General features: G+C 42.4%; 1 protein-coding gene across 1 annotated transcript; it reads right to left on the bottom strand.

Moving 5' to 3' along the window:
* Nucleotides 1-2,157: 2,157 nt before the first annotated feature.
* Nucleotides 2,158-10,443, bottom strand: nmbr (neuromedin B receptor). The gene is made up of 3 exons (XM_027019332.3): nucleotides 10,043-10,443; nucleotides 5,954-6,299; nucleotides 2,158-3,432 (listed from the first exon to the last, which is right to left on the bottom strand). Exons 1-3 carry the CDS (start codon nucleotides 10,441-10,443, stop codon nucleotides 3,034-3,036), a joined length of 1,146 nt encoding a protein of 381 aa, XP_026875133.2. The 3' UTR covers nucleotides 2,158-3,033.
* Nucleotides 10,444-12,497: the final 2,054 nt, after the last annotated feature.

A 12,497-nucleotide genomic window follows, 5' to 3' on the forward strand; every position in this document is an offset into this window, starting at 1 on the left:
TTGTTATCTCTGTTGACCAGAATCTCTTGACTAAATTAAAGTGAAGCACTGATTTGAGTTTGTTTTCCCGTGTGTCACAGGACAGCTGCTAGGATGTGTGTGGCAGTGCCCGAGACCATGGAGGGGTACGGAGAAGGCACAGGAAGTCCCCAGCTTCTCCCTGCACACACACTTTCTAATGTCCTCGCACATCATTAAATACACACTGGAAAGCATGATGGAACAAACCGGATCCAATTCCAATTTGGAAACAGACACCTCAGGGTTCGGTGCAGGGAAAAGAGGTCCAGATGATCAGTACAGCAAAGGGCTTGTTTGGGATGGCTGAGGTGGAATTTTCTGGCAGGTTATCAGGTTATCAGGTTAACTGGTTATCAGGTTAACTGGTTATCAGGTTATCAGGTTAACCGGTTAACTGGTTAACTGGTTAACTGGTTATCAGGTTATCAGGTTAACTGGTTATCAGGTTATCAGGTTATCTGGTTAGTTGGTTAACTGGTTATCAAGCTATCTGGTTAACTGGCTAAGTGGTTATCAGGTTATCTGGTTAACTGGTTAACTGGTTAACTGGTTAACTGGTTATCAGGTTATCAGGTTATCAGGTTATCTGGTTATCGGGTTATCTGGTTAACCGGTTATCTGGTTATCTGGTTAACCGGTTATCAGGCTAACTGGTTATCAGGTTATCTGATTAACTGGTTATCAGGTTAACTGGTTAACTGGTTATCAGGTTATCAGGCTATCAGTTCCTATTCATACAGTCTACTTCCTTTAGTCTCTTTTAAAAGAAACAACATGTCCATATTAGCCACAGCTTTGGAGATAATATCACATTTAATCAAACACCATGAATCACTGATACATAATTAAACATAAACAAAACAGGCACGATCAATGCTCAGAAGATCACTGAAAATACAGAAGCTCCACAGTTTAAAGCAAAGAGATGATGGTGATATTTACAATACAAAAGATAACAGAAGATTAAATGCTAAGTTTATACTTATAAAGCAGCAGACCATAAATCAAATAGTGTCAAATTGTGCATGGTTCAAGTTAAAGACTAGTGTCAGGTCATGTTAGTATTAGGTCATGTAAGTAATAGGCGATGTTAGTATTAGGTGATGTTAGTATTAGGTCAGGTTAGTATTAGGTGAAGTTAGTATTAGGTGATGTTAGTATTAGGCGATGTTAGTATTAGGTAAAGTTAGTATTAGGTGAAGTTAGTATTAGGCGATGATAGTATTAGGTGAAGTTAGTATTAGGTGAAGTTAGTATTAGGTCAGGTTAGTATTAGGTGATGTTAGTATTGGGTCAGGTTAGTATTAGGTGATGTTAGTATTAGGTCAGGTTAGTATTAGGTGAAGTTAGTATTAGGTCAGGTTAGTATTAGGTGATGTTAGTATTAGGTCAGGTTAGTATTAGGTGATGTTAGTATTAGGTCAGGTTAGTATTAGGTGAAGTTAGTATTAGGTGAAGGTCATATAAACCTTTAGGACACGTCACATATTATTGGAAACATGAACCCAAATGCAGTCATGCAGCTGTCTGATTTAGCTGTCTAGTTTTGTTACAATTATTACTGCTCAGTTTTTCCCCAGAAGGCTTTGCAGAAGCATTATATCATTAACGCCTCCAAAGCCAAACTGCCTGTTTATCAGTCCGCGGTAATTCCGCGGAAATACGGCAACAGGAAGGCAATGGAAGGGAATGTTCAGCTTCCTGGGACGCCGCCAGACCAGCTGTGTGTGACTGAGCTGATGTGATGTGCTGAGTGAATCGTTGGTGAATATGATAATTAGAGAGTTTCATTAAATCAAATACATACATAGTTTGGTTTTGACATTCACTAAAAGGTCTGTGAAATTGAAATTTCCTTTTACTCTCTCTTTCACTCAGTCCCTCCTCTCTCTCTCTCTCTCTCTCTCTCTCTCTCTCTCTGTCTCTCTCTCTGTCTCTCTCTCTGTCTCTGTCTCTCTCTCTCTCTGTCTCTCTCTCTCTCTCTGTCTCTCTCTCTGTCTGTCTCTCTCTGTCTCTGTCTCTCTCTCTCTCTCTCTCTCTGTCTCTCTCTCTGTCTCTGTCTCTCTCTCTCTCTGTCTCTCTCTCTCTCTCTGTCTCTCTGTCTGTCTCTCTCTCTCTCTCTCTGTCTGTCTCTCTCTCTCTCTCTCTCTCTCTCTCTCTCTCTCAATCTCTCTCTTTCTGTCTCTCTGTGTGTGTGTGTGAGTACAATAATTTAAAATTAACCAGTGAAGAAAGACTAATGCTGACTTGGGCTTAAAGATCTGTCTGCTTTCATTTACACAGAGAGTTTTACAGATGCTGTCCATTATATAATCAGACATATGCTGATTTCATGCAGACAGAGTTAATATTCTCAGTGACAGTGCCTTCCAGGATTTAAATATGTGCTGATATTGTGAAAACTATGCATGCCCTAAAATGGATGTTTCCTCACTAAGTTTACTGTGTGATGTAGTCTGCCATTGACACATAATTATTTGGAGAATATCGGTTACTCTGATTGTCTTGTACCCTAACATTCTTATCCTTCTTATTTCATTAAACAGTGACACTGTTCTTGCTTTGTCTACACTGGGGAATTCAGATGATGCGTTAAATGCACTTGGCATGACTGAAAACTGAGAATCCCCTTCGCATACTAAAGTTTGAATATTCTGATTAAAAATAACAATTAGTGAAATATCCATTTACCATTTTGGTGCAGTAAGAATATAAAGAGATATGACTATAATATGAATATAAAGAGATATGATTCAGTTTTCATGTAGTTCAGCGATGCAACTCAACGCAAACGAAGTTATTCCCGAAAAGGAAAGATGTATGTAATATTTGTAACGCTACTCCGATATTTGCCTGCCTTCTATCATCCCTCCATCCCTCAAATAGCTGTATCCAAAATCCCCAGAGTGTTATCCCACTCCCAGATCTGGAAACCATGCTTCTCTGTTGCTGCTAAAGTCAGTGCAGGTCAAGCTAATGCTCTGGACTCTCACGAGATCTTCCAGTCTGACACTAGATACGCACTGCAAGCTTATTGATGGGGCCAGGTTGGGCGGGGCCATTGGCGAGGCCGGGGTTGCTCTTCTTTATGGAGGTCATGCGAATGGCGGAGGTGCTCTGCAGGTAGCTGGAGCCGCGCTCCTGCCGCTGGTGTCCCTGGCACGTCAGCTGGCTGTGGAAGTGGCGGCGGAAGCTCTCGCTCAGCAGGTAGAGGGCAAAGGGGTTCACACAGGAGCTGGAGAAGCTCAGCACACGCGCCAGCAGGGTGACGACCAGGTGTGAGAGCGAGGAGTCCACCTGCCGGTAGTGGAAGGACCGGTACATGTAGAGCAGGTGGTTGGGGAACCAGCACAGCGCAAATAGGCCCACGAACACCAGCACGATCTTGGCCAGACGCTTCCGGGTCTCCATCTCGAGAAGAGCAGAGAAAGAGAAACGTGTCAGACAGATTGCTTGTGGCACCCGGGACCAACGGCAGACCCTACAGCCTGGAATAAAATCATCTGTACTGAAGGAATGAGATTAGAACTAAATGAGGGAGAAAAGACCATGGTCAGATGCAGATAGGTGTTTGACTGTGGCCATTGGATAGAAAGAAAATGAGAATATGTAGTGAAGAAACCTGCAGCTTGATTGTTCCTGTCTGTTCATGGATGTGTTTCTATTTTCTTCTCTGTTTACAATTCAACACTGGGGATTTGTTCTTTATCTCGATGTGAACCGAAATTGATTAAATTATTGCTATTGGGACAAGCGTCAGTGCACAGCTAACCAGAAACAAGTGTCAGTGTTATAGTTCGTTGGTATGTTGGACTCTGACCTGCTGTACTGTACTAGGATGTATCTATGAGGAAATGACAAAGCACTTTTGTAAGTCACTGGATAAGAACATCTGCTAAATGCCATAAATATAATATAATACTGAAATGATGCATTCATAAAGCACTGACAAAAATGTCTTTAAATAACACCTGTATGTCTTGTATTTAGACACCAGTTATTAGAGTTCTCACTCTGAGCAAGTTCAGATACTCTGTTATTTGCAGAAATTCCCTTGTGTTTATGTCTAATGGAATTTGCTTCTCTGATACAACATATTACAGCTTTTCTGTTATCTTCTGTAAATATTTCTTGACCTTAAATGTAATAAATGGCTATAAGGAACCTTTCAAAAGCTCTTCCATCTCTTTATTGTCACGATACAGGGTCTCAGCCAAGAAGACGGAGCAGATGAAACATCAGAGGAACTGAGATCTACTGCCTGTTGTTATGTTGTAAAAGCAGCACGCTCTCTCTCTCTCTCTCCCTCAGCCTCTCTCCCTCTCTCTATCTCTCTCTCCCTCACCCTTTCTCTCTCTCTCCCTCACCCTTTCTCTCTCACCCTCTTTTTCTCTCTCTCTCTTACCCTCTCTCTCCCTCTCTCTCCCTCTCTCTCCCTCACCCTCTCTCCCTCTCTCTCCCTCTCTATCTCTCTCTCCCTCACCCTTTCTCTCTCTCTCCCTCTATCCCTCACCCTCTCCCTCTCTCTATCTCTCTCTCCCTCACCCTTTCTCTCCCTCACCCTCTCTCCCTCTCTCTCCCTCTCTCTATCTCTCTCTCCCTCACCCTTTCTCTCTCACCCTCTCTTTCTCTCTCTCTCTCTCTCTCTCTCTTACCCTCTCTCTCTCTCTCTCTCTCTCTCTCCCTCACCCTCTCTCCCTCACCCTCTCTCTCTTTCTCCCTTACCCTCTCTCTCTCTCTCTCTCTCTCTCTCTCTCTCTCTCTCTCTCTCTCTCTCTCTCCCTCACCCTCTTTCCCTCTCTCTCCCTCACCCTCTTTCCCTCTCTCTCCCTCACCCTCTCTCTCTCTCTCTCTCTCTTTCTCTCCCTTGCATGCCCCTCATCCCCCCTGTGTGGCTTTCAACACGTCCTACTCTGTTTTACCTCTTTGCTTTCTTTTTGCTTTAAAGGGTTAAATGCTATAAGCATTAAACTCGGTTTGAGGGATACAATACACCTGTCTTGTATTTGTTATATATTTGTACTGTTTGGCCTCTGATTTATATTTTTATAATCATCAAAACCAACTCATGCATTCTTATAAATATTTATGCATTAAAATCTTAATGGGTATGGGCTTTAGGGATTATTGTCATGTTGTAAGCAGCACAGTGGTACTGGCTGTGGTTTGATTTTGCTTAATTCAAACTTTTAATAGAAAGTTTATCAGTATCACAGTGTGTGTGGACTTTGGCAGTCAAAGCCAGGACCTTGGTATTGCTGTACTACAGGAAGATATTTGTCACACTAGGAGGAAATCAACACAAAATCCCCAGTGTTGCACACACACTTCTGTTCATTCAGCCCAGTGCTATTGCTGTGTAGTTAATATTGTGGGTTTTGCTGTAAGGCATGTCAGCAAGCAAGGCATTCTTGAAAAGACTGATCATGATGGCCATACATGTTCTGTGTTTAAAGAACACTGTGATTCTGAGTATTCAAATCTGGTTTTATCATGGCTCCTCATTAGCATACTTAATGGTTTTATCATGGCTCCTAGAACATTTACATTTTAATAAAAAAAAACCCTCTGATTTAAGAAAAAGTCTAAGACACGTATGTCTTCAGTTACAGGCTTTTACATGGTGTTTTACCTGGTCTATTAGCTGGCATTTTACCTGGTCTATTACCCGGTGTTTTACCTGGTCTATTAGCTGGCATTTTACCTGGTCTATTAGCTGGCATTTTACCTGGTCTATTACCCGGTGTTTTACCTGGTCTATTAGCTGGCATTTTACCTGGTCTATTACCAGGCATTTTACCTGGTCTATTAGCTGGCATTTTACCTGGTCTATTAGCTGGCATTTTACCTGGTCTATTACCCGGTGTTTTACCTGGTCGCTTACCTGGCATTTTACCTGGTCTATTACCTGACATTTTACCTGGTCTCTTACCTGGCGTTTTGAGTGCTCGCTGACCTCACCAGGCATGTCATGAGCACTCTTGATCAGTGTCCGGGCGATGTGGTAGTAGTAGACAGAGATGATGCTCAGGGGAATGAGGAAATAGACCAGAAAGATCAGGACTGAGTGGATTCTAGGATGCAGCTCGTTGGACAGGGGATACGGCACACAGGCTGTGAAGGTTATGTTCCCATCGGACATGTGGACCACCTGGGAGAAGATGGCTTCAGGTACTGCCAGGAGCATGGACACCACCCAGATAGAGATTGCCTTCAAGCAGGTCCATAACACAGCACTGGAGGACTGGATGTCCATGGGATTCACAATGGCTTTGTGCCTGGGAAGAGGGAGCGCACTGGTGAGTTTAGGCTGTTACCATCCACGGCTTTCTGCCCCAGTAAGGGGTAAATAAGAGAGGTGCCTGGTTTAGTTTCCTGCCCTGGTAATTGAATCCATGTTGACCTCAACCCTATGGCGCCCTTCAGGGATCACTCAGGAGAAATATTTGGACAAGAGGGAAATACATACCTATGGATTAGAAATCAGTACCCATGGATTAGAAATCAGTATTTATGGATTAGAAATCAGTACTCATGGATTAGAAATCCATAGTCTTGATTTATAAACTGTACCCATGGATTTGAAAGATGTAATCTCAGTGGGTACAGATTATAAATCGACAGTACAGATTTCTAAACCATGGCTGTGGATTATGGATTTCCCTCTTCTCAGTGAGCTCTGATGGGCTCTGAACAATCGTTAGGGGTTTTAAAAGTATCTCTTCATAATAGGCTTTGGGATTTTTTCACAGGGTAACATTCTGCATGATTATGAATGTTTACATTATTGAGATGGTAATCATTTCATAGGTTTAAAGGTCACGGACTAAAATTCATTAACGAAAATTAGATCTTAATGAAATTTTCATTGACATTCACTTTACTTTTGTGTCTTTCATCCATTTAGTTTGACTCCAGCACCATTTCAGATTAATCAAATTAAACCACCAGCTGTTGTCAAGGAGTTCTGTGATTGGCTATTGAGTAAACATATTATCTAATTATCTTATTCCTGCAACAATGTTCAGCTGTCTGAAATGTGTTGTTGACTATTAGCTCATTCACATAGACTGAAGGTAGACTGGTTGTGTTACGGCTCAAATGCCTAGATCAGCCCGTCAGTCCGTCCATGAATCTCACCGTTGCAGATCTTTGGGAACTATATGACTTTGTGTCTAATGAAAACTAAAATATCATATGTAAAATTCCATTTCCTGTAGAAAACAATTTGTTCAGGTTTATATTTGCTCCTTCACACTTAATGGAAATCAGGCCTGTGAAGCTGAAAACAGCCGATCCAGAGGTGTTCAGTACACATGAAAGTTTAAACATGGTGATTCCACAGTACAACACACGTGCCACTTCTGTCAGACTGTCTAACAGCTCCTGGTTATCCTGGAGTACATAAATAGATTATAGATTATTTCTGGATCTAGAAATACATTATTTCTTATTTTGTTTTTCTCCTTATGTCTGAGTAAAAAAAACAAAACACACAGGTAAACAGATATGATCAGACCCCAGTGAGAGCCCAGGGGAGATCCGACCCCAGTGAGAGCCCAGGTGAGATCAGACCCCAGTGAGAGCCCAGGTGAGATCCGACCCCAGTTAGAGCCCAGGTGAGATCCGACCCCAGTTAGAGCCCAGGTGGGGGTAAACTTTCCTCCTCCCTTGCCCAACATGCCCAACATGATAAACACATTCTTTTTTGCTCAACTGGAATAGAAATATAGATTTTTCTTGTGCTGACATTTTTTGAGATCTTTCACTCAGGCTGCAAAATCTATAGTGTGAAAGAATGCCAAACCAGTGGAAACAACATTCATTCATTCATATTCATTTATATTCATTCATTTACATTCACATTCATTCATCTATCCACATTCATTCACATTCACATTTATTCAAATTCATTTATTCACATTCATTCACATTCATTCATTCACGTTCATACATTCATACACATTTATTCATTCATTCACGTTCATTCCTTAGATAAACCTTTGCTGGGCTCAATTTATTAATTTTATGGCAGATGGAAAAATGTGAAATGATTTTATTGATAAAATAATCTAATTAGGTATATATTTTTAATACTCTGCTGCCATCACATGTAAAGTGAATCTGGTTTGGCAGCAGTTCTGTACTGGGACCACAGGTACCGCTGCCTGAAGCAGCCTGTCTGAGGCAAACCAAGACCTGGGACAGCAGCTGTCAGGGCATCCCATCTCCCTGTGATAAAGACGGCCGGGCTGGACATATGAACTGAGTGTGTGGATACAAATGGACTTGATTGTGATTCATGTGTGGGTGTAAGGGCCAAAGTAAGTGGTAATAGGATTCTGTCTGAGGCTCTAACGGTATCAGCAGGGTTGGCATACAAATAACTCATTTCCCATCCCACTCAGCTCAGGAACACACCCAGGTGCCTCCCACCTACGTGGATGAGCGCCTGCCGTCTGTATGAATTCATGCGTTTGACCGGTAGAGAGGAAGCTCTTGGTTCTGCCTCTGACATGTTGTTGGCTGGGGTGGAATCGTCACTACCACCACACTGAGTAATCCCTGAGTCCTGCAGTACATCTGGAGAACCAGACCAGGCTCTTTCATTTCTGATATGGAGAACTGATAGCTCTGATGTAAAATCAATTTCAGTATCTGTGAGACACCTGTTATCAAAAATTCTATTTATAAATGATGTCCACATTTATTTTAGTCATGTGTGATATTAGTCGTGTGTGATTTTAATCATGTGTGATTTTATCTCATGTGTGATTTTAGTCATATGTGATTTTAGCCTAAAATCTGACATATCCCTGCTTCTACTTCTGGTTTTATGTTGTTGCTCCATAAACATTTTAAGAAAACAACTATGAGACAATAAAACACAACTTTCACCAAATGGAGCACAGACAGACAGACAGGCAAGCAGGCAGGAGTCTGAAACACATAAAGCAAGCTGGGAAAAGTGTCTAGGAGTAGGGGATAGGGGTTAGGGGTAGGGGTTAGGGTTATGGGTAGGGATTAGGGGTTAGGGGTAAGGGTTAAGGGTAGTGTTAGGGTTAGGGGTTAGGGGTAGGGTTAACCAGTGGTCCGTCTGAGCCATGAGTATGTGTGGGTGTAAACATGTGCACATACCGAAAATACCACTTCTAACCACAGGCTAATTGTCTGCAGGTTCAGGACATCTTGGAGATAAATGCAACCATTCAGTACATGTGCCATGAGCTGAGTTAAGCACAGGCCTAAAACTCTTTACTCACAAAATGTTCTAAAGAAACCTAAAGTTAGAACAGAGCAGGGGAATTGGGAATGAAGCAAACATATTACGGTTTAGTCCTCAAAGCAAGCCTTCCAATATCATGAACAGACGAACAGATCTTCCCAAAAGACCAGGCTTTCTGTTCTGTTCTGGACACACTCGCCCCATTATCAAGCCATGTTAATCGTATTATTTATTGTAGGTCTGGTACACGCAAAGTCTTAATAATGAGAATATGAATCCCACCCTCATTAAGATGTGATTTCACAAAGCTACAAATCAGACACGAAAACACGAACATTCCTTATAGATTTATTAGTTCTACTGAATGACTTTGGTTTTCAATTGACGCAAATCCATGCGCGTCTCATTATTTGGTCTCGTATGTATGGGGCTTTCGAGACAAAGTAGGATGCTCGCGACTGGAAGAGTACGTGAACGCAACAGTAAATTCTGTGGAATAACAGATTCTGAGCGCATGGCTCCGTACCAATACAATATGGATAACTTTTGAGGTCCGTGGAAATGAATGAACTGCAGTATGCGGGACAAAAATAATCAACATTCCGCAATTAGTTTATTTTGCGTCACTGCACCATTTTAAATGGAGCACGATAATAGCACAGAGATTTAACTTATTGTTTTGAGGTTTATATAGTTCTTGCTATATGTTTGACACTACATATGTGCGTATTAGTGTTTCTTCTGTTTGGATAGTGATGTGAAGTTAGAGCAAATCAAAGGAAGACTCCAACTTACCTGTCGGCGCTTAGCGCCGTGAGCGTGAAGACGGAGACCCCGACCGAGGTGAGCTGGATGACCGGTATGAGCTTACAAGCTACGGTACCAAACATCCATTCCTCGTAGAAATACCGGACTGCGTCCACAGGCACACAAGTGACCAAAAGCAAAAGGTCTCCTACAGCCAAACTAGAGATGAAAATGTTTGGCACACTTCGCATTGCGCTGTTAGTGATAAAAATCTTTACGAGAGTGATGTTGCCCAGTAAACCAACTGTTATTATAAGTATATAAACTGATGGAATGACGCAGCGAATAACGAAGTTAAATGTTTCCCTTCCATCGGATATCCAGTCGTCGGTGAAGTTATCGGAGACACGCGTGTGGTTGGATAAAGACGCATCTAAGGCGTTATCCATGTTCGCGCGGTTTAAGTTCTTCTGGGAGAAGCGCGCTCAAAGGCGCGGGAGCTGTTCTGTAAAGTTGGTGCTGAAACGCGCGCGCGGTTCTCTGGCAGGTTGCCCGGGCTGAGAGTGAAGCACATGCACGTGAAGGGGGGGTGTCATCCCTCCAGTACCCTTAGTGTTGGGGGCGGGGATGACTTCAAACACAGAGCAATACCTCCTGTTTTGGATTTTTACATTTTGTTTCTGTTAGTGCACACAGAGCAAGTTCGTTACAATTGTGAAAACATTTAAGCTTATTTATTTATGTATTACACATTTACACCAATGTATCAAATTATAAAGCATCTTTATCAAATCATATATGTAGTTTGTGTTTTGTATTAAAACCCGAATCGGAATGCTGATTCGCGCGCTATCAGAGCGGGTCCTGTGGTCCCTTTCACGCGAGGAAAGTGAATGAAAAGACCAATCCAATAAATACGTCATCAAAGGAGCAGCCGAATCTAATGCAGGAGAGAACAAAGAAAAAGAAAAAGAAAAAAAACAACAACGACAAATTCGTTTTATACTTTCAAACCCCTCAACCGGAGAGATAAATAAAGGGATAAAGGGTTTTAGACAACCCTTGGGTTAATAAGATGGATGTACACGGCAGAAGAAAGTCATTCTGTTTCGCATTTTTATTCTAAATCAAAGTACTCTAGGCTAACTTTCGTCGCTGCACGGCATCACCGGGAGAATGTGCAGTATGCACTAAATTCGTCCAACTACCCGCGCATGGGACTACCTGTCAGCCCCGCGTTAGGCTAGTGACACCTACTGGCAAGCAGTAGACAGAACTCGCGATTACGGAGGTAGGTAGACTGACACTGGCATTTCATTATAGATATAATTTTATTATTTTATATGATTTAGCAAGGACCAGCACAGCAGCAGAACGACTCGAAGACAGTTGCCCAGATCTCCATAAAGTGGTACTTTACTGTACGCACTGCTGTTCTGCACAGGCCTGAATGCTCCCAGTCTGATTATCAGTAAGAGTGGGTACAGTACAGATTCAGGAGAAGAACACCATCAGCTTCCTGTACAGGACAGAGGGCAGTGGACAGACCTGGAGGACAAACACCTGGGGATTCTCCAATCACACAGGAACCATGAGGCAGAAATAAGAAAGACAGCACCATCCCAGTACCTCCACAGGGCGAGACAGGTGCTTAAGAGTCAACAGAGTGGGAACAATAACGTCAAATCCATAAACGCGTGTGACTGGCCAGTCATCAGTCACCCAGCAGGCACAGTAACCAGGCCAAGAGAAGAACTGGAAACTTGAAACATCAAGAGCAGAAAACTCCTCACAATGCCTGAGGCCCTCCACCCAAGACCCAACGTCCAAAGACTACAAGGAGGGGGGTGTGGGCTACAAAGTGTAAGATCCTTAGTCCAGGGTAAGACACAAAACATCCGTTAACCCATCCAAGCAATGGCCACAAAGGATGAGGTGATGAGGGTGGGCCTTAGAGGGGAGACATGGTCACCGTGGAAACAGAGGAGATGCCATGAGAGAATAAGTCCCTCCACAGAATGTACCACTGACAGACAGCAGGGGTGGCTGACATAAGACAACCCTATGAATGAGTGGGAAAGGCACTAATGGCATATGTATTATATATACAGACATTACATGTATGTATACAATTAATGAAAATAATACATAAGTTTGCCATAAGTAAGTTTTTGTAATGTTAATTTTGAGTATGAATATTAATTAACATTGTATTCATAAATGTGTGTATAAGTGCAATTTACAAGTGCATTTCCAGTGTAAATGGATATAAAAGGTTTCTAGCTATCACCTGTACTTTGGTTAAAACTCCTGACAGAGGTCAGTAAATCCAGGGTCACTCCCCACACAGGTTAACACAACGTACACAGGATACCAGACTGTGGCAGTCAGTCAGCTGCCTTCAGACTGCAGTAGTGGAGTATGCAGTGGTGGATCATAGCAGCAGCAGGTAGAGTTCTGCAGTAGGTGTGCCTCATACACTGCTCCCTCAGTAAAAATAGTC

Source organism: Electrophorus electricus, chromosome 7 (genome assembly GCF_041902795.1).
Source record: "Electrophorus electricus isolate QZ-2024a chromosome 7, ASM4190279v1, whole genome shotgun sequence".
NCBI lineage: Eukaryota > Metazoa > Chordata > Actinopteri > Gymnotiformes > Gymnotidae > Electrophorus > Electrophorus electricus.